This window comes from Tamandua tetradactyla, chromosome 7 (genome assembly GCF_023851605.1).
Source record: "Tamandua tetradactyla isolate mTamTet1 chromosome 7, mTamTet1.pri, whole genome shotgun sequence".
Classification (NCBI taxonomy): domain Eukaryota; kingdom Metazoa; phylum Chordata; class Mammalia; order Pilosa; family Myrmecophagidae; genus Tamandua; species Tamandua tetradactyla.
Window position 1 is genome coordinate 107,592,810 of NC_135333.1, and position 26,842 is coordinate 107,619,651.

General features: G+C 35.3%; 1 protein-coding gene across 1 annotated transcript in view; it reads right to left on the reverse strand.

Annotated features, from left to right (window-relative positions):
• Nucleotides 1-1,376: 1,376 nt before the first annotated feature.
• The window catches only part of RPAP3 (RNA polymerase II associated protein 3), a 62,914-nt gene continuing 37,448 nt past the window's right edge, over nt 1,377-26,842 (reverse strand). The window contains exons 11-17 of the mRNA XM_077170674.1: nt 26,556-26,626; nt 26,054-26,155; nt 10,916-11,151; nt 9,693-9,876; nt 5,382-5,479; nt 4,799-4,899; nt 1,377-1,566 (exon numbers count right to left, since the gene is read on the reverse strand). Of these exons, the coding sequence (XP_077026789.1) occupies nt 1,481-1,566; nt 4,799-4,899; nt 5,382-5,479; nt 9,693-9,876; nt 10,916-11,151; nt 26,054-26,155; nt 26,556-26,626 (878 nt within the window). The 3' untranslated portion in view covers nt 1,377-1,480. The remainder of the gene's footprint in view (nt 1,567-4,798; nt 4,900-5,381; nt 5,480-9,692; nt 9,877-10,915; nt 11,152-26,053; nt 26,156-26,555; nt 26,627-26,842) is intronic.

Consider the following 26,842-nt stretch of genomic DNA (forward strand, 5'->3'; position numbering starts at 1 on the left):
GAAGACAGAGATCACCCTGTGAGGGAGAGGGTGATCATCACTAGAATGCTGCCTACTCTGGGACAAAGAATGGCCTTGCCAACATCTTGATTTTGGACTTCTAGCCTCCAAACTGTAAGCTGACAAATTTTTGTTGTTCAAACCAACCAACCATGTGGTATTTATCATTGCAATACTGGAAGACTATAAGTTACACACCTTCCACAGCAGATACTAAAGATAAAAGTAATCCCCCCACCCCCACCTGCTGTGAACAACCCCAATCGGTGATGACAGACCCTTTCACAGCAGTTGTCCAAATTTTTGAGAGTTGTATTACTACTAAAGGAATGACAAACTATCCTAAGTATACTATAAAAGACTGACAGCCACAGCAATTGTGATCTCAATAATAATCTTATCCAAAACATGCATACTACGAACTGGGAAATTATGTAAGCAGATTATGATTATTCTTCAAGCAATTTGTAAGCATAGTAATATGTGTTATGGCAATAAAAATTACCAATATATAAACAAGGTCTTAAATTTGACTGTCTTAATGATACTGAGAACAGCTATGTGACCTCAATTTTAGAACTATCAAGCTAACACTTACAGGATACCTACAATTTGCTAGGTTGCTACTCTGAGCATTTACTCAATGATTCCTGCTGTCAAATTCAATTAAATTTTGTAAATATCAATTATTCACCTATGTGCAAAGGACTATGTAAATATACTATGTAAAATACAAAGATGGGTAGGATTTTCTGTTTTCAAAAAGCTAGAGGAAGGTACCACACTCACATACAATACATACACACAAGCCATATGCTAATTGCTACTTGTGAACATTTCTAATACTTTATATTTACACTTTGTTTTAGGTTATCTACCTTGTTGACATATAATGTGGATATCACGAGGAAAAAACCCTGCAGTGTTAAAATTTAAGGAAGCTATCACTCTCAATTGACCTATTAAAGAGTTTAATTCAAGGTCTATTCAACACAAGTGCTAAAAGTACATATCCTGAAACTAAATAATTTTATGTTGGTGAACCGGTACAATGATATTAAAAAATGTCACAAAGAAACAATTTGATTATGTTCTTAACATCTCTCCATAAAAATAACCTTTTCATATGTTAGTGAAGGAGCTTTTTCAGGAGATTACAAAAACTCATGAAAATATAAAAATAATATTACGTGCAAGGTGCAATGAAGAACATATATAAATTTTAACATTTAAAATTACATGTAAAATAAAATGCTGATCCTTACAAATAAACCTCATTTCTATTTTTATTTTCACAAAAAGCTTTATAAATATTTTACTTGAACACACTTCTCACTCATTAATCAGAATTCATCATGTAGTTATGTACAAAGATAGTCTTTTCCTGTATTTTATTTTTAAAGCAAAACAAAACACTTTATTTCCAGTAGAAAAATTTAAATATAAAAGTCAAAAACCACAATTTCAGTAAAAATGGAAATCAACCACCATATCTTTTCTTGAGCTCTTCAAGAGAATTATCCTTCCATCCTGATTTGTCTATGTGATTGAATAATACATGTGCAACTGAAAAAGAAAACAAAAACAATTCTTGATTTTAATCTCCAATTTTTAAGCTTAAGTTTAAATTAAAGGGAGTATATGATCTGCCAAATAAAAATGTCTTAAATTTTAAAGCAATAATCATTATTTAAAACTCTCTTCAAATATTTATAATGCCAACACTAGAATAGAATAATACACAGCAATCCAATATTTCCTCTCAGAATATCTTGCTTTGACAACATAAAATTTCCCCTACATCCTTAATAATATTAATTTTGAACTCATCTTGTACTATCTGCAAATTTTTTTACCTATCTGTGTAACAAGTATACTTATTTACTGAACCTTTTTTATTTCAAGTAACCATGTTTTAAGCTTTTATCATTTTATTTTGAAAGAATATTTGTATCATTATTAGAAGTGAAAATGAGTAACACTATCTACGAAGTAATATTTGATGGCCTAGTTTATATACTTTTATAATATGTAGTACAATAAAAAAAGTAAAGTTAAAAAAGATATATCTATGAATCATGTAAAATCATCTTTCATACCACCAAATGGTCCACATTCACTTTGGAAAACCCTGTCATAGTTCATGTTTCTCAACATTAAAACTAGCTAAGAATTTTTAATAACAACGTAAGTAATAAAAGATAACAATAGTTAATATATATCGAATGCTTAGTTACATGCCAGGAAACCATTCAAAGTGCTTTCCATATTTACCATACTTGACAGTGGTGATCCAACCAAAAAAGTACTATTGGGTAGGCCAGTGTGAAAAACCAACTCATTATTTTAGTATACTCTGAGCTTATCACGATATGGCAGGAAGAAAGAGCTTATTAGATACAAAGCACCGTTCTAAGCTTGAGGACATGCAAGTGAACAAAATGGTTCCTGCTCTCATGGTGCTGGCACTCTATTAGGGAGAGAGAAATGCATGAAACTTTGTCAACTAGTTAAGTGCTGTGAAGAAAAATAAAGCAGGATAAGAAAACAGGATGACCCGGGACAGGAGGCAGCTATTTTAACGAGAGTGATAAGAAAGACTTCTGAGGTGACCGACCATTAAGTGAAACAGAAAGAAGGAAGCAAGCAAAGTGAAGGTATGTGGAAAGAAATTATGGACTGAGGAATAATAAATGCAAAACCCCTGAAGCCAAAGTAGTTTGGCATATTAAAAAAAAATGGAGGGCGAGCCAGGTGGCTCAGCAGGGAGAGTTCACACCTGCCATGCCAGAGACCCGGTTTGATTTCCAATGCCTGCCCATACGAAAAAAAAAAAAGCAAAAAAATGGAGACCAATGTGGTAGGTCAGAGTGACCAAAAAAAGTGGCAGAAGAGTAATAAAAAAATAGTAATTTTTTTAGGGAATTGCAAAGAATGTTCTTGGTTAACTAACATAAAGCAGAAATGTGTTTAGGTTTAAACACTATTAAATAAATCTCTAAGGAAACTGTAGAGCTGTGTTCCAGTAGCCATGTTTCTTGAAGATGAAAGTGTAATGATATAGCTTTTGCAATGTGACTGTGTGATTGTGAAACCTTGTGCCTGATGTTCCTTTTGTCTACGGTATGGACAGATAAGTTAAAAATACGGATTAAAAATAAATAATAGGGAGAACAAATGTTAAAACAAATTGAGTAGACTGAAATACTAGTGATCAATGAAAGAGTGTGGTTAAGGCGTATAGAAAAATAGGGGGAACAAAGGTTAAAATATATTGGGCAAAAAATAAAAAATATATTAAATACTAGCAGTCAAAGAGAGGGAGGGATAAGGAGTATGGTATATATGAGTTGTTTCTTTTTGTTTTTCTGGAGTGATGCAAATGTTCTAAAAAATGATCATGGTAATGAATACACTACCATGTGATGATATTCTGAGCCACTGATTGTACACCATGTATGGAATGTTTGTACGTTAAGAATGTTTGTGTTTTTTATGTTGTTTTTTTATTTGTCAATTAAAAAAAAAATATCTCTAAGGGGTGCATGAGTAGTTCAGTGGTAGAATTCTTGCTTGGTATGTGGGAGATCCAGGATCCATTCCTGACCCATGCACTCTAAAAAATAAAATAATTCAACAAACGGTGCTGTGGTAATGGGATATTCACAGAGAAAAGAATGAAAAGTGACCATCACCCAGCAGCATATCAAAAATTTTTTAAAAAATTCTCTCCAAATTATATGTCCACTTTCTCAAGTACAATGTAAAGAGAATTATTAATGACTCAGAATCATCAGTGTCATTGCTTAAAACATAGATAACAAAGAAATAAGAAAAGGAGTTCAAAGTATGTTTATCTCAGGAGGTATATGAAAATGGTGCACTGAGTTTTACTGTTTTTAAAGCTAAAAAGCTGGTTCTATTTAATTGATTTTTTTGGGGGGTCAGGGGGTGCATAATCCAGGAATCAAACCTGGGTCTCCACATGAAAGGCAAGCATTCTACCAAAGAACCACCTGTGTACCCCATTAGTTGATCTTTTAATGATTTTCTCTAAACTACAGTACATATTCCAAGACTGAGTAATCGAAGTTTTCGCATAGTTTGGCTTTGCTTAAATTAGGATTTTCCAAAGTGACTCTTTGTTCCAAAGACTAAAATGAGGAAATAAAAATTTTCTTCAGCTCATCAGCTGTCACTCCTTCCTCCCAAACTCTACAACCCAGCCACAGTGCACGTCTTTTAATTTATGAACTCTATTTGCTCACAACTGTGGCACAAGTCACACCCTAAATTTCAAACACTCTTTCCCACCCCTTCATCTAAATAATTGCTGCTCTTCTTTGAGGTTTAGCTCAAATCAAATTAATTTGAGGAAATGAACTCTGATCTCTCAGAATGGGTTAGACCTCCCCCACAATCCTGCCCTGTTACTTGTTCCCGTGGCAGGGACCCATTATATGTTGTATTACATGTTCCAACATATCCGTTAAGCTATTATTGCATCTCCAATTAGAAGATCCCAAGCTATGGAGCTGGATAGCCTGGGCTCAAATCCCAGGTCTGACCTGCTAACTATATGATATTAGGGAAGTTAAAGTTAAAAAGCTTTTCTGCGCCTTAGTCTCCTCATATGTAAAACTGGAATGATAATGCTATTGTTGAGATTAAAAAAAAATAATTTTAATTAGAACAGCTTATACATAGTAAACATTCAATAAAACTTTTGAATTTATTGACTGAATAAAGGAATGCAAGAATAAAAAGATTTGGAAAGGTTTTCTTTCTTAGAACTTACTCTTTTTTTCAGGTTCTGACATAAACATCACTGCCATATCAAACCTCTTTAGTTCAGAAAGTCTTTGTAAGATTTCAAAAATGAGTGATGGTTTTTCTTTCCTGAAATAATCCAAATATAAAAAAAAATCACCAACTAAAAGTCACTCATTTAATTCTGTTTACCAACAGAATATTAAATAATATTTCTAAGTACATATAATGTTTTCATCTATCTTTTTTCCTCTTATAATGTCCATATTTTAACTGTCCAAATGAAGAGACCCATTATATCAAGTTAACAAAGAAAGTATGTTTTTGAACGAGAGTTTAGCAAAGAAGCTATTAATCTGTTAAAACACTTGTCATTTCCATGCCCACCTTTCCTTACAAAAAATTTGTCTTTTTGTCTCCTACTTAAACATTTCTCTTTTTGTTATTTGCATGTATTATTTTTTTGCAATTTCTACAACAAAACTGACTTGAAAGCTAAGTTTATTACATACAAGATAATATATTAAAGGAAAAGAATTTCCCAAATTACTGGAAATAGCATAGCATTACAATATAGGAGCAGAGTGTATAATCTGTAATATTCAACTTACTCAATGTAAAAGTCATGTAGAATTTTAATAATTTGGTTGAACACATCTGGATCTAGATTTTTCTGAAACAACTTAGGATACAAGGATGGCTCAATTTGCTTGGAAAAAATACAAAGAGTAAGGAAATCAAATTATGGCAACATTCATAGGTAACAAATTAATCATATACTCTAGCAATTGCTTAAGTAAAAACAGTGAAGAATAACTATTATGCATTAGTAGTTATGAGTAATATGGAGTCACATTAAGATGTAAGCATGCAAGTATAGAATTGCCATATGATCTACCAATCTCTTTACTAGGTATATATTTACAGGACTTGAGGGCAAGGACACAAATGGACATTTGCCACCAATGTTTACAGCAGCATTATTTACCATTGCCAAGAGATGAAAACAGTTCAAATGTCCATCAACAGATGTGTGGCTAAAAAAGCTATGGTATATATATATATATATATATATATATATATATATATATATATATATATATGATATTCCATCATATATAGATGATGGAATATTACGCAGCTTTATTGTGTAAGACACAATAAAGTTATGAAGCATGTAACAACATGGATGAACCTTAAGGACATAATGCTGAGTGAACTTAGCCAGAAACAAAGGGACAAATGTATGGTTTAACTAGTGTGAACTAATATTAATGACCGAACTGTGAGAATTAAAGTTAAGAACACTGATTAACAGGAGATAGAAATAGGGTATAGATTGGGCAACTGGTACTGAAGGAATGCAGATTTTGCAACAGGAGTGACTGTAAAAATACAGAAATGAATAGAACAATACTACCAGATTACAGCACAATAATATAAGTACACTGAATGAAGGTGAATGTGAGTAGGAAGGAGAAGGGCTGGGGCATGTAAGAAACCAGAAGGAAAGATATAGGATAATTTAGGAATGACTAGAGGACAATGATGGTGATTAAATATCCAAATAAAAAACCATCTTTGCATGAGGCAGAACAAATGAACATCAATATTGCAGTACACTGAAAATAGAAGGTATACCGGGAAAAGCACAATCAATGTTAGCTAGGATCTGTAGTCAACAGCAACATTGTAATATGCCTCCACTGAATATAACAAAGGCATATGCCAAAACTAAATGGCAATGGGGGTGGGGTGGGGAGGAGGGATATGGATTCTTTGTGGGAAAAAAAGGAAATGTCTTCATATAGATTATGGTGGCAAAGGCATGTCTATACACTTAGGATGGATTTTATGATATGTGAATAAAACTGCTTAAAAATGAATAGAGAGAAACAAGTGCTAGAGAAAGAGATGTACCTATTCACTGTCAGGAGGGAAACTGAGAGGTGCAGCCCCTTGGAGGGCAGTGTGGTGGTTCCACAGGAGGCTAGAGGTGGAGTTGTCATATGATCCTGCAACCCCATTGCTCAGTATATATACCTGGAGGAACTGAGTGTGGGGACTCTAATGAACATTTGCAGACTGGTGTATACGGCTTATGGCAGCAATCCACAATGGATGGAGGTGGCCTAAGGAATGGAAGGGGGAACTGTGATGTATACATACAATAGACTACTAAGCAGTAGCAAGAAGGAATGAAGTTGTGAGGCATGCAGCTAGATGTATGAACCTTAAGGACTTTATGTTGAATGAAGTGTCAGGAACAAAAAAATAAATATTATCATGCCTCAATCATTTGGACTAACCATTATATAAAAACTCAGTGAACTGAAGTCAAGAACATGGGTTATCAGACCCTGGGTTAAGGACCCTATTGTAAAGGGTCCTAGACTGTAAGCTTTTACAGCAGTTACATATATTCAGGAGGTGTAGCCGTTACTTCTAAATTCTGAGATACTGAGCTCTATGTTTATAATCTGGTTGTTTCCAGAAACTTTGGGTATTTATGTGACATCTAAGACTCAAAGTCAGAGCACTGAAGCTATGAAAGTCAACAGTACCCCACACAGGAACTGTTTAAAATGTTGAAAAAACGATCAGATTCTGAGTAGAGATATGAATGAAGCTGCTCTGGATAGGACTAAGGTTTGTCAGAAGGCTGGGTAAAGGGTGATATCCGTATTTTAAAACTTCAACTTCTATGTGAGACCAAAGGAAGAAATATTTGGTGCAAAATTTATATTTTGGGCAGTGCATTTCTTAGTTTAATTCGTTTGGTCAGTTTAGTTGAATACCATAAGTGCATGGAATCCCAAATAGGGTGTGAGATTTTGTTGGTTTGTCCAGGTTAATGTGATGTCCCAATATATCCTAGAGTGATTTGGGCAGTGAATAAAGAAGTATTTACAAAGTCCCCCTGGGGCAATATGAAGAAAGGAGGAAATATTTAACTTCCCCATTTGGAGATTTCTGATATTCTCTCAAGTAGTGGGGACAACCAAATCAATAGGCCAAGCCCTTGACCTTAGGCTTCATCCCTATGAAACTTATTCCTGCAAAGGATAGCCCAAACCTACTTAAAACTAGGCCCAAGAGTCATTCCCAAAGAACCTCTTTTATTGCTCAGATGTGGCCTCTCTCTCTAAGCCAACTCAGCAGATGAACTCACTGCCCTCCCTCTAACATGGGACATGATGTCCAGGGGTGTAAATTTCCCTGGCAGCATGGGACAGAAATTCCAGCATCAAGGGACTAAGAAACTCTTCTTGACCAAAAAGGGGAAGAGAGAAATGAGACAAAGTTTCAGTGGCTGAAAGATTTCAAACAGAGTTGAGAGGTTGTCCTGGAGGTTATTTTTATGCATTATATAAATATCCCTTTTTAGTTTATGGTGTATTTGGAATGGGTGGAGGGAAATACAAGGATACTGTGTTCCAGTAGCCTTGATTCTTGAAGATGACTGTATAATGACATTGCTTTAACAATGTGACTGTGTGATTGTGAAAACCTTGTCTGGTGTTCCTTTTATCCAGGCTATGAACAGATGAGTAAAAATGTATGGATAAAAAAATAAACAAACAGGGGGGACAAAGGGTAAAATAAATTGGGCAGATGGAAATACTAGTGGTCAATGAGGGAGGGGTAAGGTATATGGTATGTATGAGTTTTTTCTTTTTTTTTTAAATTTCTTTCTTTGGAGTAATGCAAATGTTCTAAATTATCATGGTGATGAATACACAACTATGAGATGATATCGTGAGCCACTGATTGTATACCACATATAGAATATGGGTGAAGATTTCTCAATAAAAAAAAAATTCATGAACAGAAGAGATGTACCTACACCACCCTAGGAGACAGAACACTCGAGAAAGCACCAAGCAGCAAAAAAAACTAAAGAATTAACAGTATACTGCATAACTACAAGAGAACTTACTATTGTTATATTATAACACTGCTAATCCATTATTTACTAAATTTCATATGATTTGATTTTCTTCTTAGAGCAAATAAAATATTTTCAGAATGATTACCTCAATATTGTAAGAACTGCTTGGCACATAGAAAGCACTCAATATATTTTAACTTCTTCCAACTTCAGGGATGAAGGATTAAAGTTATATTAGGATATGTCAAGTTAGGGTAAATTATTTTAGACACAATTTAACATAGAATATATTCCCAAAGGAGACCATTAAGTCCTTGGTTACAGATATTTAAAAATGGTCTGGCCATTTCAAACAGAATTGAGAGGTTATCTTGGAGGTTATTCTTACACATTATATAGATATCCCTTTTTTAGTTTACGGTGTAATGGAGTGGCTACAGGGAAATACCTGAATCTATAGAGCTGTGTTCTAATAGCTATGTTTCTTGAAGATGATTGTATAACGATACAGCTTTTGCAATGTGACTGTGTGATTGTGAAAACCTTGTGTCTGATGCTTTTTTAATCTACAGTATGTACAGATGAGTAAAAAATATGGATAAGAAATAAATAAAAAATGGGGGGAACCGAAGTTAAAATAAATTGAGTAGACTGAAATACTACTGGTCAGTGAGAGAGAGGGGTAAGGGGTATGGCATGTACGAGTTTTTCTTTTTTAAGTCTTCTGCTGGAGTGATGCAAATGTTCAAACAAATGATCATGGTGATGAATATACAACTACGTGATGATATTGTGAGCCACTGATCGTAACCATGTCAAGAATGTTTGTATGTTTGTTTGTTGCTCACAATAAAAATAAAAATTAAAAAAAAAAGGTCTGGCCAGAGTGATGTAAGTATCAGACAAGGGATTAAAAACATTTCTATAAGCATATTATATAAGAGCAAATATAGCACTATTATTACATAGTGACAAAAGAAGTTCATTGATATTTTATTTATAATAGGCCTACTAGCTTCCTCTCTATTACCTTTAAATACCGATACAACATGTCTGGAGAACTTTTCAGTTGTCTGAAATCAGATTCAAGCTGAAATGAGTTTGCAGGAACTGAAGGAAGAGCAGTTGTGATAAACTGAGCTGGTTTTTCTATTTCTATGGAAATCTTCTCATTGAAAGACTGACAAACATCCTGTTTCAAACTGCCTTGAGGTCTGAAAATATTTCAGAGACATTATCAGTCAACAATTAAAAAAGAACCACAAATAGTCAAAACTCATAAAAGGAAACATCAGTAGAGATTTTAAAACTTCTAATTTTATTAATATTGTGATAACTATTTATATTCTACAAGTAGTAAATTTTTTCAGCTAATAATATATCTATACTTTTGGCAAAACAAATTGAACACTTGCAGATTTTCACATGCTGGGGATGTACTGATTATCATTATCTCCTGGGCTCCTTGGCCAATTTTGGAGCATATCATTTCTATAAACTCCAATACCACAACATATACACTCACAACTTAGCCTTTCAGAAATGTGAACTATTTGTTTCAAAAAAGTCATTCCAAGAAAGAAGAAATGTTTCTCCCTTCAAACAACTTTCTATTTAGCGTTTTCCCACAATCCATATTATTACTTTAATTTGAACTACTAATAAAGTTCAAAGTTAAAAAAAAGAAACTTTAATGGATTTTACTTAATTGCAAGGCACAATTAATAGGTGTGTTGAGAAGCAATACAAGGAAATACAGTGTCAACACTCCAAACTAAACCTAATTCATCTATATTCTCATCAACTAAGGAAACACATGTGACTACTTAAAAAAATTCCAAACAAAATGCAAAAGCCCACAAATAATTTTAAATATCAATGACTGGAATAATAAAACGTTTAAATTTTACATTTGATGAAATTTCCTTTTAAAAATTAAAAAAAACTTGCTGAATTAAAAAATGAAACATATTATTTAACTTCTAGAAAAGAAAAGCAAAACAATGTGCTGAGGATACATTCCTATAATTTCTAAATACTCTACTATTATAAAGGAATAGATAGGTCCGATCTATCCTTAAGCAAAATCTTTTACAGCACTTCAAATAAAAAATAATATCTAAAACCTGAACTTGGGCAGTTTTTTAAAAACAGTATGGTGATGCACACTAACCAGAATTATTAATATCAATTTTCTAATGGAATTATCACCATTCTAGATAATTATCAAATCATAAGAGTATTTCTACTCACGGCAAGGCTGAATTATTACTGATTTCTTCTATTTTCAACACTTTTGCTCTTGGGATATCATTTGTGGGCAAAAGGTCATCTTGGCTTGAATTCTTCTTACTTGTAGTGCTGGTTGCTATTACATTTGCTAGATTAATAGGACTATTCTCTGGAACAGTAGCAGTAGGGATATCTGGCACATCAATAGTCTGTATCAAGTTACCAGTTTCTTCAATAATAACCTTCTTCAGTGGTTTCTAAAAGAATCAAAATCAATTCTTTAACTCAATATTTTAAAGGTTTCCTATTTTAGGGTCACAAGTTGAAAGGCTGTGGTGTTTTTATACCAATAGCACAGTTACAAGCAAACTTTATTTGGTGACTAGAGAGACTGAGGCATCATACTTTGTCTGAGTATACAAAGAATAAAAACCCGTCAAGAACCTAGATGGGCAAGAGATATGTATATATAATTACAAGGCAATGGGATATATACTATAGAACATAAAAGCACAAAATGCTAAGAGAGCACAGAGAAAGGAAGATAAACAATGGTATCAGGGAAGCTGTCGCAAAAAATTACAAAGGAATGACAAACACTGAAAGGTACAGCATAGATAGCAGATAGGTGAGAAGTCCAATGGGGCTGGCGCAAAGGGAAGAGTGGTGGGAGACGAAGCCTGAGAGACTACTTAAAGACAGATTATAAAGGTTTTGCATGCCATGTCAAGGAGTTTGGACTTTTATCATAGAGATAATAAAACAGAGAAAAAAATATAACCAAATTAACAGTAGTAGGAGGGGCCAACTGGAGGCAAACAGAACAAGCCTAGGCAATAAACTGCCTTGATATGACATAGACTACCTAAGCACATTCTCTAAATATGTAGCAGATGGATAAAGCCAGCCCAGGATTACAGATTTGTCAAATAAAAAATCTGCAAGATTGGAAAACGATAACCATGATGTTTTTCAAGTTAATAAAATAAATGGCAGTCACTATGGTGTGGCTCAGAGCGATGTACCCCAGGAAAACATCCTCTTAATCTTCCACTCCTGTGGATATGAACCCTTGATAGGACCTTTTGATGAAATTACTTCAATTAAGGTGTGGCCCAGCTGAATCAGGATGGGTCTTAATTCTATTAAAACCTTATAGGGAAGGCCACCGACAGAAAGCCACAGCCAGTAGCCAGAAGCTGGAAGTTAAGGGAACCCAGAACAACCAGGAGGGGCTGCCATGCGCATTGCCATGTGATGGAAAAGCTAAAGACCTAGGATCATCAGCACTCAGCCCCAGAACACCACAGTCTCCTAGGAGAAAGTATCGCTTGATAATGTTTGATTTTAGGCTTCTCCTAGCCTCAAAACAGTGGGCCAATAAATCCCTATTGTTTAAGCCAACCCACTGCATGATATTTGTTTTAATATCAATATCAATATTTAATATCAGCCAGACTACTGAAACACTGTTTATTTCAATCATTACAACTGTCAAATGTTTTCAAATACCTCATTAAGTTTATATACAGTACTCTTTTTTAAAAGTGTAATTTTTCACTATATTATTACACCAGACAAAAAGAAATTGTTCTAGTTTGCTAGCTGCCGGAATGCAACACACCAGAGATGGATTGGCTTTTAATAAAAGGGGATTTATTTTGTTGGTTCTTCAGAGGAAAGGCAGCTAACTTTCCACTGAGGTTCTTTCTTACGTGGAAGGCACAGGATGGTCCTCTGCTGGTCTTCTCTCCAGGCCCCTGGGTTCTGACAACTTTCCCCGGGGTGACTTCTTTCTGCATCTCCAAAGGCCTGGACAGAGCTGCAAGTGCTGAGATGAGGAATGCCGAGCTGCTAGGCTGTGCTACATTGCGTTCTCTCATTTAAGCACCAGCCAATTAAGTCAAACGTCACTCATGACAGCAGACACGCCTCCTAGCTGACTGCAGATGTAATTGGCAACAGATGAGGTTCACGTACCGCTGGCTTATGTCCGCAGCAACAAGACTAGGTATGCTCACCTGGCCAAGTTGACAACTGAATCTAACTAACACAGAAATATACACAGAAAGTATATTCACTGAGCTTCATGGCAGAAATGGTGGGAAAGTGTGCTGGTTTGAGTGTTATACACTCTAGAAAAGCCTTTTTTTTTTTTAATTCTAATCCAATCTGCGAGGAAAGCCATGTTTGTTTAATCTTGATCCAATATTGTAGGGTGACATCTCTTGATTAGGTTAATTTCCATGGAGATGTGACCCACCCAATTATGGCTGTGACCTTAGATTGTATGGAGATGTGGAACTTCACCCATCCAAGATGGGTCTTAATTAATTTACTGGAGTCTGTAAGAGAGCTCATGGAGAGAGAAACTGTTCAGAGCTGACTCAGACGCAGACATTTGGAGATTGAGACAGAAGTGCTAGGCAAGGATTCACAAAAATAGCCAGAACCTGAAGAGGAATCTCCAGTTCTAGGAGATGCTAAGCTAAGAGATGAAACCCAGACTTTTGTCCCAGAGCGGCTAGTGAAGGTGATAGATGCTTAGAGAAGAAGCCACTGGAATCAGAAGCTAGAAACAATGTACAGGGAACAAGAACCAGAAGATGCCAACACATGCCTTTTCATGTGACAAATATTGGCCTTTCTTCAGAATCAAGGTATCTTTCTCTGGATGCCTTAATTTGGATACTTTTAAGGCCTTAGAACTGTAAACATGTAGTTTAATAAATCCCTTTTATAAAAGCTGATCCATTTTGGTATATTGCATTCTGACAGCTTTAGCAAACTGAAACAGAGGGGTATGCAGGTAACCAAAGTAAAATACAAAAGATAGCATCACTAAAAAATGATTTAAGAAAATAAAAAAGATTCAATTCACCCCCTTTTTAAAATTAAGACTTAGAAGCATAGAATATTGTGTAGCTTCATATATAGCCATTTCAAAAGAAAAAGAGAACAATTATATTAAACAAAAATGAAGAGAGAAAAGGAGAGCAACCAAGTAGAATGAAGTTTTAACGTGGGGAGACATTAAAATAAACAAAATAATAAAACAAAACAAGGAAAAATTTTCATTTACCACCATCCCATCCAAGAATTCCAGACCCCATTCAACCTGTATCTCTACTCTTATATCTCCACCAAATAACTCTGTATAGAGGCTTGCCTAAAGTATCCCCAGGATGCCATCTCCTGAAAGACAAACTACAGTCTAGCCTCACACTTGAATAAAGTAACCCTAAACTTCTCTACCCACTTCCTGTGGCCTTTCTTTCTTTCCTGGCGAAACATTTTCCCCAGTGAGCAGAAGGTCTCAAAAAATGTGACTGGGACTTCGGGAGAAGATGGCGGCTTAGTAAGACACGCGAATCTTAGTTCCTCCTCCAGAACAGCTACTAGGGAAGTAGAAACGATACAGAACAGCTCCTGGAGCCACGACAGAAATCAAAAAGACAGCACACCCCATCCTGGAACAGCTGACTGGCTGAGAGAACCTGCTCCGGTGAGATCGCCGAGGGGTGTGGGCTTCCCGGGCGGGGCAGCAAGCGGCTGGAGTCCCTCCCTTCCTCCTTCCCGGGCCAGCTGGCAGAATTGGGCAGGAGGTCCCCTCAAGCCACGGCGGCTGGCACCCGCACCATGCATGGCCCCCCGGACCAACTGAGAGAATTGGATCGGAAATCCCCAGGCCATGGAGAACGGTGACCGGGGGAGTCCCTTCCAAACACGTGACTCCCCGGTCCGGCTGGGAATGGTGCACTTTCCCAGGCCGCAACGGCTGGTGCCCTCCCGCCACGCTTGGCGCCCCGGGCCGACTAGGAAATTCGGACGGGCGCTCTCATGGGCTGCAGCGGCCGGCGACCCTCCCCGCGTTCGGACCCCCGGGCCGGCTGGCCCCCTTCCAAGCCTCTTCGGCTGGCGAACCTGCCCCACGCAAGAGTTTTCGAAAGTTAAAGGACCCACAGCACCTTTACTGGTGGGACTCGCAGACAAATGTGTGCCACGAGCACCACCTACTGGGCAGGATAAGAAAAACAGAACCCAGAGATTTCACAGAAAAATCTTCAACCTGTTGGGTCCAACACCCAGGGAAATCTGACTAAATGCACTGACACCAGCAGAAGATAACGGATCACGCTCAGAAAATTGAAAATATGGCCCAGTCAAAGGAACAAATCAATAGTTCCAATGAGATACAGGAGCTGAGACAACTAATGCTGAATATACGAACAGAAATGGAAAACCTCTTCAAAAAACGAAATCGATAAATTGAAGAGGACATGAAGAAGACATGGGGTGAACAAAAATAAGAAGTAGAAAAACTAAAAAAAACAAATCACAGAACTTATGGAAGTGAAGGATAAAGTAGAAAAGATGGAAAAAACAATGGATACCTACAATGATAGATTTAAAGAGACAGAAGATAGAATTAGTGATTTGGAGGATGGAACATCTGAATTCCAAAAAGAAACAGAAACTATCGGGGAAAGAATGGAAAAATTTGAACAGGGTATCAGGGAACTCAAGACAACATGAACCGCACAAATATACGTGTTGTGGGTGTCCCAGAAGGAGAAGAGAAGGGAAAAGGAGGAGAAAAACTAATGGAAGAAATTATCACTGAAAATTTCCCAACTCTTATGAAAGACCTAAAATTACAGATCCAAGAAGTGCAGCGCACCCCAAAGAGATTAGACCCAAATAGGCGCTCTCCAAGACACTTACTAGTTAGAATGTCAGAGGTCAAAGAGAAAGAGAGGATCTTGAAAGCAGCAAGAGAAAAACAATCCATCACATACAAGGGAAACCCAATAAGACTATGTGTAGATTTCTCAGCAGAAACCATGGAAGCTAGAAGACAGTGGGATGATATATTTAAATTACTAAAAGAGAAAAACTGCCAACCAAGACTCCTATATCCAGCAAAATTTATCCTTCAAAAATGAGGGAGAAATTAAAACATTCTCAGACAAAAAGTCACTGAGAGAATTTGTGACCAAGAGACCAGCTCTGCAAGAAATACTAAAGGGAGCACTAGAGTCAGATACGAAAAGACAGAAGAGAGAGGTATGGAGAAGAGTGTAGAAAGAAGGAAAGTCAGATATGATATATATAATACAAAGGCAAAATGTTAGAGGAAAATATTATCCAAACAGTAACAACACTAAATGTTTATGGACTGAATTCCCCAATCAAAAGACATAGACTGGCAGAATGGATTAAAAAACAGGATCCTTCCATATGCTGTCTACAGGAAACACATCTTAGACCCAAAGATAAACATAGGTTGAAAGTGAAAGGTTGGGAAAAGATATTCATGCAAATAACAACCAGAAAAGAGCAGGAGCGGCTATACTAATATCCAACAAATTAGACTTCAAATGTAAAACAGTTAAAAGAGACAAAGAAGGACACTATCTACTAATAAAAGGAACAATTAAACAAGAAGATATAACAATCATAAATATTTACGCACCGAACCAGAATGCCCCAAAATACGTGAGGAATACACTGCAAACACTGAAAAGGGAAATAAACACATGTTCCATAATAGTTGGAGACTTCAATTCCCCACTCTCATCAATGGACAGAACATCTAGACAGAGGATCAATAAAGAAATAGAGAATCTGAATATTACTATAAATGAGCTAGACTTAACAGACATTTATAGGACATTACATCCCACAACAGCAGGATACACCTTTTTCTCAAGTGCTCATGGATCATTCTCAAAGATAGACCATATGCTGGGTCACAAAGCAAGTCTTAACACATTTAAAAAGATTGAAATCATACACAACACTTTCTCGGATCATAAAGGAATGAAGTTGGAAATCAATAATAGGCAGAGTGCCAGAAAATTCACAAATACCTGGAGGCTCAACAACACACTCTTAAACAACGAGTGGGTCAAGGAAGAAATTGCAAGAGAAATTAGTAAATATCTCAAGGCGAAGGAAAATGAAAACACAAATATCAAAACTTATGGGACGCAGCAAAGGCAGTGCTAAGAGGGAAATTTATTGCCCTAAATGCCTTTATCAGAAAAGAAGAAAAGGCAAAAATGCAGGAATTAACTGTCCACTTGGAAGAACTGGAGAAAGAACAGCAAACGAATCCCAAAGCAAGCAAAAGGAAAGAAATAACAAAGATTAGAGCAGAAATAAATGAAATTGAAAACATGAAAACAATAGAGAAAATCAATAAGACCAGAAGTTGGTTCTATGAGAAAATCAATAAGATTGATGGGTCCTTATCAAGATTGACAAAAAGAAGAAGAGAGAGGATGCAAATAAATAAGATCAGAAATGGAAGAGGAGACATGACTACTGACCTCACAGAAATAAAGGAGGTAACAGGATACTATGAACAACTTTATGCTAATAAATACAACAATTTAGATGAAATGGACGGGTTCCTGGAAAGACATGAACAACCAACTTTGACTCAAGAAGAAATAGATGACCTCACAAACCAATCACAAGTAAAGAAATTGAATTAGTTATTCAAAAGCTTCCTAAAAAGAAAAGTCCAGGATCAGACGGCTTCACATGTGAATTCTATCAAACATTCCAGAAAGAATTAGTACCAACTCTCCTCAAACTCTTCAAAAAATTGAAGTGGAGGGAAAACTACCTAATTCATTCTATGAAGCCAACATCACCCTCACACCAAAACCAGGCAAAGATATTACAAAAAAAGAAAACTACAGACCAATCTCTCTAATGAATATAGATGCAAAATCCTCAATAAAATTCTAGCAATTCATATCCAACAACACATTAAAAGAATTATACATCATGACCAAGTAGGATTTATCCCAGGTATGCAAGGATGGTTCAACATAAGAAAATCAATTAATGTAATACACCGTATCAACAAATCAAAGCAGAAAAATCACATGATCATCAATTGATGCAGAGAAGGCATTTGACAAGATTCAACATCCTTTCCTGTTGAAAACACTCCAAAAGATAGGAATACAAGGGAACTTCCTTAAAATGATAGAGGGAATATATGAAAAACCCACAGCTAATATCATCCTCAATGGGGAAAAATTGAAAACTTTCCCCCTAAGATCAGGAACAAGACAAGGATGCTCATTATCACCACTATTATTCAACATTGTGTTGGAGGTTCTAGCCAGAGCAATTAGACAAGAAAAAGAAATACAAGGCATCAAAATTGGAAAGGAAGAATTAAAACTATCACTGTTTGCAGACGATATGATACTATATGTCAATAACCCGGAAAAATCCACAACAAAACTACTAGAGCTAATAAATGAGTACAGCAAAGTAGCAGGTTACAAGATCAACATTCAAAAATCTGTAGCATTTCTATACACTAGTAATGAACAAGCTGAGGGGGAAATCAAGAAACGAATCCTATTTACAATTGCAACTAAAAGAATAAAATACCTAGGAATAAATTTAACTAAAGAGACAAAAAACCTATATAAAGAAAACTACAAAAAACTGTTAAAAGAAATCACAGAAGACCTAAATAGATGGAAGGGCATACCGTGTTCATGGATTGGAAGACTAAATACAGTTAAGATGTCAATCCTACCTAAATTGATTTACAGATTCAATGCAATACCAATCAAAATCCCCAAAACTTATTTTTCAGAAATAGAAAAACCAATAAGCAAATTTATCTGAAAGGGCAGGGTACCCCGAATTGCTAAAAACATCTGGAGGAAAAAAAACGAAGCTGGAGGTCTCGCGCTGCCTGACTTTAAGGCATATTATGAAGCCACAGTGGTCAAAACAGCATGGTATTGGCATAAAGATAGATATATCGACCAATGGAATCAAATAGAGTGCTCAGATATAGACCCTCTCATCTATAGACATTTGATCTTTGATAAGGCAATCAAGCCAACTCACCAGATATAGACCCTCTCATCTATAGACATTTGATCTTTGATAAGGCAATCAAGCCAACTCACCTGGGACAGAACAGTCTCAATAAATGGTGCCTAGAGAACTGGATATCCATATGCAAAAGAATGAAAGAAGACCCATATCTCACACCCTATACAAAAGTTAACTCAAAATGGATCAAAGATCTAAACATTAGGTCTAAGACCATAAAACAGTTAGAGGAAAATGTTGGGAGATATCTTATGAAACTTACAATTGGAGGCGGTTTTATGGACCTTAAACCTAAAGCAAGAGCACTGAAGAAGGAAATAAATAAATGGGAGCTCCTCAAAATTAAACACTTTTGTGCATCAAAGAACTTCATCAAGAAAGTAGAAAGACAGCCTTCACAATGGGAGACAATATTTGGAAATGACATATCAGATAAAGGTCTAGTATCCAGAATTTATAAAGAGATTGTCCAACTCAACAACAAAAAGACAGCCAACCCAATTACAAAATGGGAAAAAGACTTGAACAGACACCTATCAGAAGAGGAAATACAAATGGCCAAAAGGCACACAAAGAGATGCTCAATGTCCCTGGCCATTAGAGAAATGCAAATCAAAACCACAATGAGATATCATCTCACACCCACCAGAATGGCCATTATCAACAAAACAGAAAATGACAAGTGCTGGAGAGGATGCGGAGAAAGAGGCACACTTATCCACTGTTGGTGGGAATGTCAAAGGGTGCAACCACTGTGGAAGGCATTTTGGCGGTTCCTCAAAAAGCTGAATATAGAATTGCCATACGACCCAGCAATACCATTGCTGGGTATCTACTCAAAGGACTTAAGGGCAAAGACACAAACGGACATTTGCACACCAATGTTTATAGCAGCGTTATTTACAATTGCAAAGAGATGGAAACAGCCAAAATGTCCATCAACAGACGAGTGGCTAAACAAACTGTGGTATATACATACGATGGAATATTATGCAGCTTTAAGACAGAATAAACTTATGAAGCATGTAATAACATGGATGGACCTAGAGAACATTATGCTGAGTGAGTCTAGCCAAAAGCTAAAAGACAAATAGTGTATGGTCCCACTGATGTGAATCGACATTCGAGAATAAACTTGGAATATGTCATTGGTAACAGAGTCCAGCAGGAGTTAGAAACAGGGTAAGATAATGGGTAATTGGAGCTGAAGGGATACAGACTGTGCAACAGGACTAGATACAAAAACTCAAAAATGGACAGCACAATAATATCTAATTGTAAAGTAATCATGTTAAAACACTGAATGAAGCTGCATCCGAGCTATAGGTTATTGTTTTGTTTTGTTTTGTTTTTACTATTATTACTTTTATTTTTTTCTCTATATTAACATTCTATATCTTTTTTGGTTGTGTTGCTAGTTCTTCTAAACCGATGCAAATGTACTAAGAAACGATGATCATGCATCTATGTGATGATGTTAAGAATTACTGATTGCATATGTAGAATGGTATGATTTCTAAATGTTGGGTTAATTTCTTTTTTTCCGTTAATTAATTAAAAAAAAGAGAAAACCTTCTCAACTGAAAGAGGGAAGAGAGAAATGAGACAAAATAAAGTGTCAGTGGCTGAAAGATTTCAAACAGAGTCAAGAGGTTATCCTGGAGATTATTCTTACGCATTATATAGATATTCCCTTTTTAGTTTAAGGCATGTCAGAGAGGCCAGAGGGAAGTACCTGAAACTTTAGAGCTGTGTTCTAGTAGCCATGTTTCTTGAAGATGGTTGTATAATGATATAGCTTTTGCAATGTGACTGTGTGACTGTGAAAACCTTGTGTCTGATGCTCCTTTTATCTACGGTATGGACAGATGAGTAAGACATATGGATTAAAACCAAAAAATAGGGGGAACAAATGTTAAATTGAGTAGCTTGAAATACTAGTGACAGATAAAAGAGAGTGGTAAGGGGTATAGGAAAAAAACAGGGGGAACAAAGGTTAAAATAGATTGGGTAGAGGGAAACAGCAGTCAATGAAAGGGAGATATAAGGGGTATGGTATGTATGAGTTTTTTGTTCTTTTTTACTTCTTTTTCTGGAGTGATGCAAATGTTCTAAGAAATGATCATGGTGATGAATATGCAACTATGTAATGATATTGTGAGTCACTGATTATATACCAAGAATGGAATGCTTATATGTTAAGAATGTTCGTGCTTGTATGTTGTTATATTTTGACAATGAAAATATTTTTTAAATTTTTAATAAAAGAAAGAAAAAGGGGTGAAAAAATTGGGAAGATTGCAATACTAGTGGTCATTCAGAGAGGGGTAATGGGTATGAGAGGTATGAGTTTTTTCTTTTTTCTTGTTATTTCTTTTTCTGGAGTGGTGCAGATGTTTTAAAAACGATCATGGTGATGAATACACAACTATGTGATGATATCGTGAAACTATTTTGTGAGCCATTGATTGTACACTTTGGATGGGCTATATGTGCATGAAAACATCTCAATAAAAATATATTTTTTAAAGTAGCTGCTTGTATGAATTAGGTATATTTAGCTACGTGTAACAGAATTCACAAACAACCATTGCTAACACAATAAAAACAGTTTTAGTTTTCTCAAAAAACACACTGCTTGTGATTGTGAAAACCTTGTGCCTGATGCTCCTTTTATCTACCATATCAACAGACAAGTAGAACATATGTAATAAAAATAAGGAATGGGGGATCAAATGTTAAAATAAATTTAGTTTGAAATGCTAGTGATACAGGAAAGTGAGGGGTAAGGGGTATGGTATGTATAATCTTTTTTTTCTGTTATTGTTTTATTTCTTTCTCGGTTGTCTTTTTATTTCTTTTTCTAAATTGATGCAAATGTTCTAAGAAATGCTGAATTTGCAACTATGTGATGATATTGAGAATTGCTGATTATATACGTAGAATGGAATGATACATTAATGTTTTTGTTTGTTCTTAATTTTTAAATTAATAAATAAATTAAAAAGAAAAAAAAGGACTTAAGGGCAAAGACACAAACGGACATTTGCACACCAATGTTTATAGCAGCGTTATTTACAATTGCAAAGAGATGGAAACAGCCAAAATGTCCATCAACAGATGAGTGGCTAAACAAACTGTGGTATATATATACGATGGAATATTATGCAGCTTTAAGACAGGATAAACTTATGAAGCATGTAATAACATGGATGGACCTAGAAAACATTATGCTGAGTGAGTCTAGCCAAAAACTAAAGGACAAATACTGTATGGTCCTACTGATGTGAACCGACATTCGAGAATAAACTTGGAATATGTCATTGGTAACAGAGTCCAGCAGGAGTTAGAAACAGGGTAAGATAATGGGTAATTGGAGCTGAAGGGATACAGACTGTGCAACAGGACTAGATACAAAAACTCAAAAATGGACAGCACAATAATACCTAATTTTAAAGTAACCATGTTAAAACACTGAATGAAGCTGCATCTGAGCTATAGGTTTTTTTGTTTGTTTGTTTGTTTGTTTTTTACTATTATTATTACTTTTATTTCTTTTCTCTATATTAACATTCTATATTTTTTTCTGTTGTGTTGCTAGTTCTTCTAAACCGATGCAAATGTACTAAGAAACGATAATCATGCATCTATGTGATGATGTTAAGAATTACTGATTGCATATGTAGAATGGTACGATTTCTAAATGTTGGGTTAATTTCTTTTTTTCCGTTAATTAATAAAAAAAAAAAAGTGACTGGTCAGAAAACTAGCATTTGTTTCATTTGAACTGCTTTAGCACTTACGAACATTACTTCCTTTGATCCAAACCAACCTGCGAGTTATTCTCCACTTAAACAGAAAAGGTGAGGATCACATGGGAGTTAGGTAACTTGCCCAAGATTTTAAAGCTTATAAAATGGCAGAGATGGGACTCAAATCAAGTCTCTAAAGTAGTCTACCAAACTGCCTACCTTCCTTTTTTAAAATAACGTTCACATATTTTCAAGGAGACAGCAGTTTTGACTTTTCCCCTTCATACTAGGATACTGATTTTATTTATATTGGATCATATTACAGAATGGTTATTCCCAGATAAGTGCTCCCATTTTATAAAGGTGTTATGTTTTGAGATACTACCACAAGAGATTTAAATTCATGCCACATTTCACAACTATTAATTTAAATTGCTTTTTAAAGTGAGGGAAAAGAAAACCCAACAAACTTAATAAAAGCTGCATAGGGTACATTTACAGATACTTGATTTACGATATGGCAATGTCTTTATAATTACAGAAAACAGAATTTAACAAAGGTTTTTTTTTAATTTTTGAATTAATTTTTGTGAAAAAGTCTTTAAAAGATATAAACATTTAAACCACATTTAACTAAATCACTTTATTGAAAAGAACAGAATAAATAGTAACTGAATGCAATGTATGAAAATGAGTACAATGTATGGAAAGCAACTAGAATTATGCCTGGCACATGAAACCAATATTGTTCCAGAAAATGCAAGAATAAGGTCACAATGAGAACACCTGTCTAATTATTAAATCAGACAAGAAAACAGAATCCTACCTACTACTTAGTGCCAACATCAACTTTGCAAAACACAAGCTTTATTTGCCTCCCTTTCGCCCTTTGTAAAAGGATAAAAATACCTGCTCTGAATTCCTTATAGTTATTTCTATCAAAGTAGCATACAAGCATACAAACCAGCTCAAGGGGGTAGGGAGAGAGTCAAAATCAATGAGAGGCACACAGGGATATTTGAAGAGAATGATATTCAATTTTCTGAATTAACTGGTGGTTTCAGAGGTATCTGCTTTATAATATTTCTTTACAAACATTAAAAATTACAGTTATACTATAACTATAGTAGACATATATAAGGCATTCATATATATACATTCATTTATATTCCTTAAATGTATTCAAATGTAAAGGTACAGCAAAAGACAAATGGTTCAGTAACAACATGGATGGACCTAGAGAACATTATGCTGAGTGAGACTAGCCAAAAACTAAAGGACAAATACTGTATGGTCTCACTGATATGAACCGACATTAGTGAATAAACTTGGAATATGTTGTTGGCAACAGAGACCATCAGGAGATAGAAACAGGGTAAGATAGTGGGTAATTGGAGCTGAAGGGATACAGATTGTGCAACAGGACTGGACACAAAAACTCAGAAATGGACAGCACAATACTACCTAACTGTAATGTAACTATGTTAAAATACTGAATGAAGCTGCATGTGAGAATGATAGAGGGAGGAGGGCTGGGGACATAAATAAAATCAGAAAGAAAGATAGATGTTAAAGATCGAGATGGTATAATCTAGGAATGCCTAGAGTATATAATAATAGTGAAATGTACAACGTACAAATTTTAAAAATGTTTTGGCATGAGGAAGAACAAAGGAATGTCATTGCAGGATGCTGGAAATAGATGATAATCAATACTTTAAAATGTCACCCTTGTGTGAGACTAAAGCAAAAAAATGTATTATAAAATTTAGATTTTGACTAGAGCATTTCCTAATATAACTCATGTAGATAGTTTGATTGACTGTCATAAGTACTTGGAATCTCATGAGATTTTGTTGGTTTGTCCAGAGTGATCCCCCAATGAATCCCAGAATGATTTGATCAGTGACTGGAAAAGTATTTGCAAGCCCCCTTCGGGGAGTGGTGGGAGTGGGGAGAAATTCAACTTCCCCAAGTTGAATTCTTGATATTCTCACAAGCAGTGTGGACAACCAAAGCTATAGGCTGAGCCCCCAGTCTTGGGGTTTGTTCACATGAAACTTAACCCCACTAAGGATAGGTCAAGTCTACTTAAAATTTAGGCCTAAGAGTCACCCCCAAGAGAGCCTCTTTTGTTGCTCAGATGTGGGCTCTCTCTCCAGCCAACATGACGAGCTGTCTCACCACCCTCCCCCTCTCTGCGTGGGACATGACTCCCAGGGGTGTGGACCTTCCTGGCAACGTGGGACAAAGATCCTGGAATGAGCTGAGACTCAGCATCAAAGAACTGAGGAAAACCCTAGAATGAGCTGAGAATTAACATCAAGGGATTGAGAGAACCTTCTCGACCAAAAGGGGGAAGAGTAAAATGAGACAAAGTGTTAATGGCTGAGAGATTCCAAACGCAGTCGAGAGGTTATCCTGGAGGTTATTCTTACACATTAAGTAGATACCACCTTGTTGTTCAAGATGTAGCAGAGAGGTTGGAGGGAATTGCCTGAAAATGTAGTGCTGTGTTCCAGTAGCCATGTTTCTTGATGATGATTGAACAATGACATAGCTTTCACAATGAGACTCTGTGAATGTGAAAACCTTATGTCTGATGCTCCTTTTAGCTACTATATCAACAGAAGAGTAGAACATATGGAATAAAAATAAATAATAGGGGGGACAAATGTTAAAATAAATTCAGTCTGAAATGTTAGTGGTAAATGAAAGCAAGGGGTAAGGGGTATGGTACATAGTTTTTTTTTCTCTATTATCATTTTATTTCTTTTTCTGTTGTCCTTTTATTTCTTTTTCTAAATCGGTGCAAATGTACTAAGAAATGATGAATATGCAACTATGTGTGATGATATTAACAATTACTGATTGTATATGTAGAATGGAATGATATCTAAATGTTTTGTTTGTTAATTTTTTTTCTTAATTAATAAAAAAAAAGTTTAAAAAAAAAAAAAAAGACAAATGGTTCAGACCATGTCAACTATTCTTTCTTTTCCTATTTGGCTTTGTGGAACTTAATAAGAAATAATACAGTATACCCAAAATAATGTGCACAGCATATTTTTAAGAGTAATCTTGCCTATATTAGATTTTTGACCAAGTGCTTATTTTAAATCTAACTCCTCACAAAATGCAAGGCTATTATAATAAAAACCCAAACTCAGAAAAGAATGGTAATAATGGTAATAAAGACTTAAATACTTAAAGTATTACAAAATGTAAAAAATGCTTCAAATTCTTTAGTATCAGAAAAATATGCAGAAACTTTTAAATTTATACTGTTAAACTAAAACAGTCCCTTAAAATGCTACCCCAGAATTCTTAAATCAGCTGAATCTTTCCCTATGTTATTATTTCAATAATCTTAGGAACTACTTTTAAAGATTCTAAAAATGGCCCCAGAAAGAGCTTTCAACTTTCCTTTTAAAAATTTATTAATTCAACAGTTTGTCCCATATCTTATTAATACAACACTGATATTTAAATGGGAGGAAAAATGAAAGAACAGTGCTATACTTACAGTTGATCCAAGATGAGGTGGCTTATCAATAGGTTTTATAGCATTCTGCCTTTGTGTAGAATCAAGAAAGACATCATCCCAGTAGCCTTTCTCAATTAATTCCTTGAAAGTAAAGTATTTGTATTCATAACTATCAAAATAATCTCAAGTTAATGAAAATATTCTAAAATTGGTCATGGGATATATGCACAACTATGTGATATGGTGAACCACTGAGGGTATACTTCAGATGGTTTACATGGTGTGTGAATATATATCATTAAAATTCCATTAAAAATAATAAGGGTAGGCAACAGTGGCTCAGTGGCAGAGTTCTTGCCTGCCACGCCGGAGATCTGGGTTCAATTCCTGGTGCCTGCCCATGTAAAAAATAAACAAATAAATAAATAAATAAATAAAAATAAACTCTCAAGTTAATTATGTAACATAAATGTGCTTATATTTCAGAAAATAAGACAATATTTTGTGAAAAGAATATATTACCTTTTTTTTAATACATTACCTTTTTAATTTTGGAAAGTTCAGTTACTGCTTGCTTATTTCCAGGCTCCAGAAGTAAAACAGTTTCAAAATCTAAAGGGAATTTTGAAAAAAATATAATAAAATAGTAAAAATACTTTACAGAGTTCAAGATATGATATATTCAGTTAGAAACCCCATGTTTATTTCAAGAAGTTTTATTCAAGATGCTCAGAAACAAGTGAGCAATAATGAAAACTAACATTTATTGAGTGCTTACTATTCTAGCTGTTCTATATGAATTCACATGTAACCCTTGCTACAACTCCA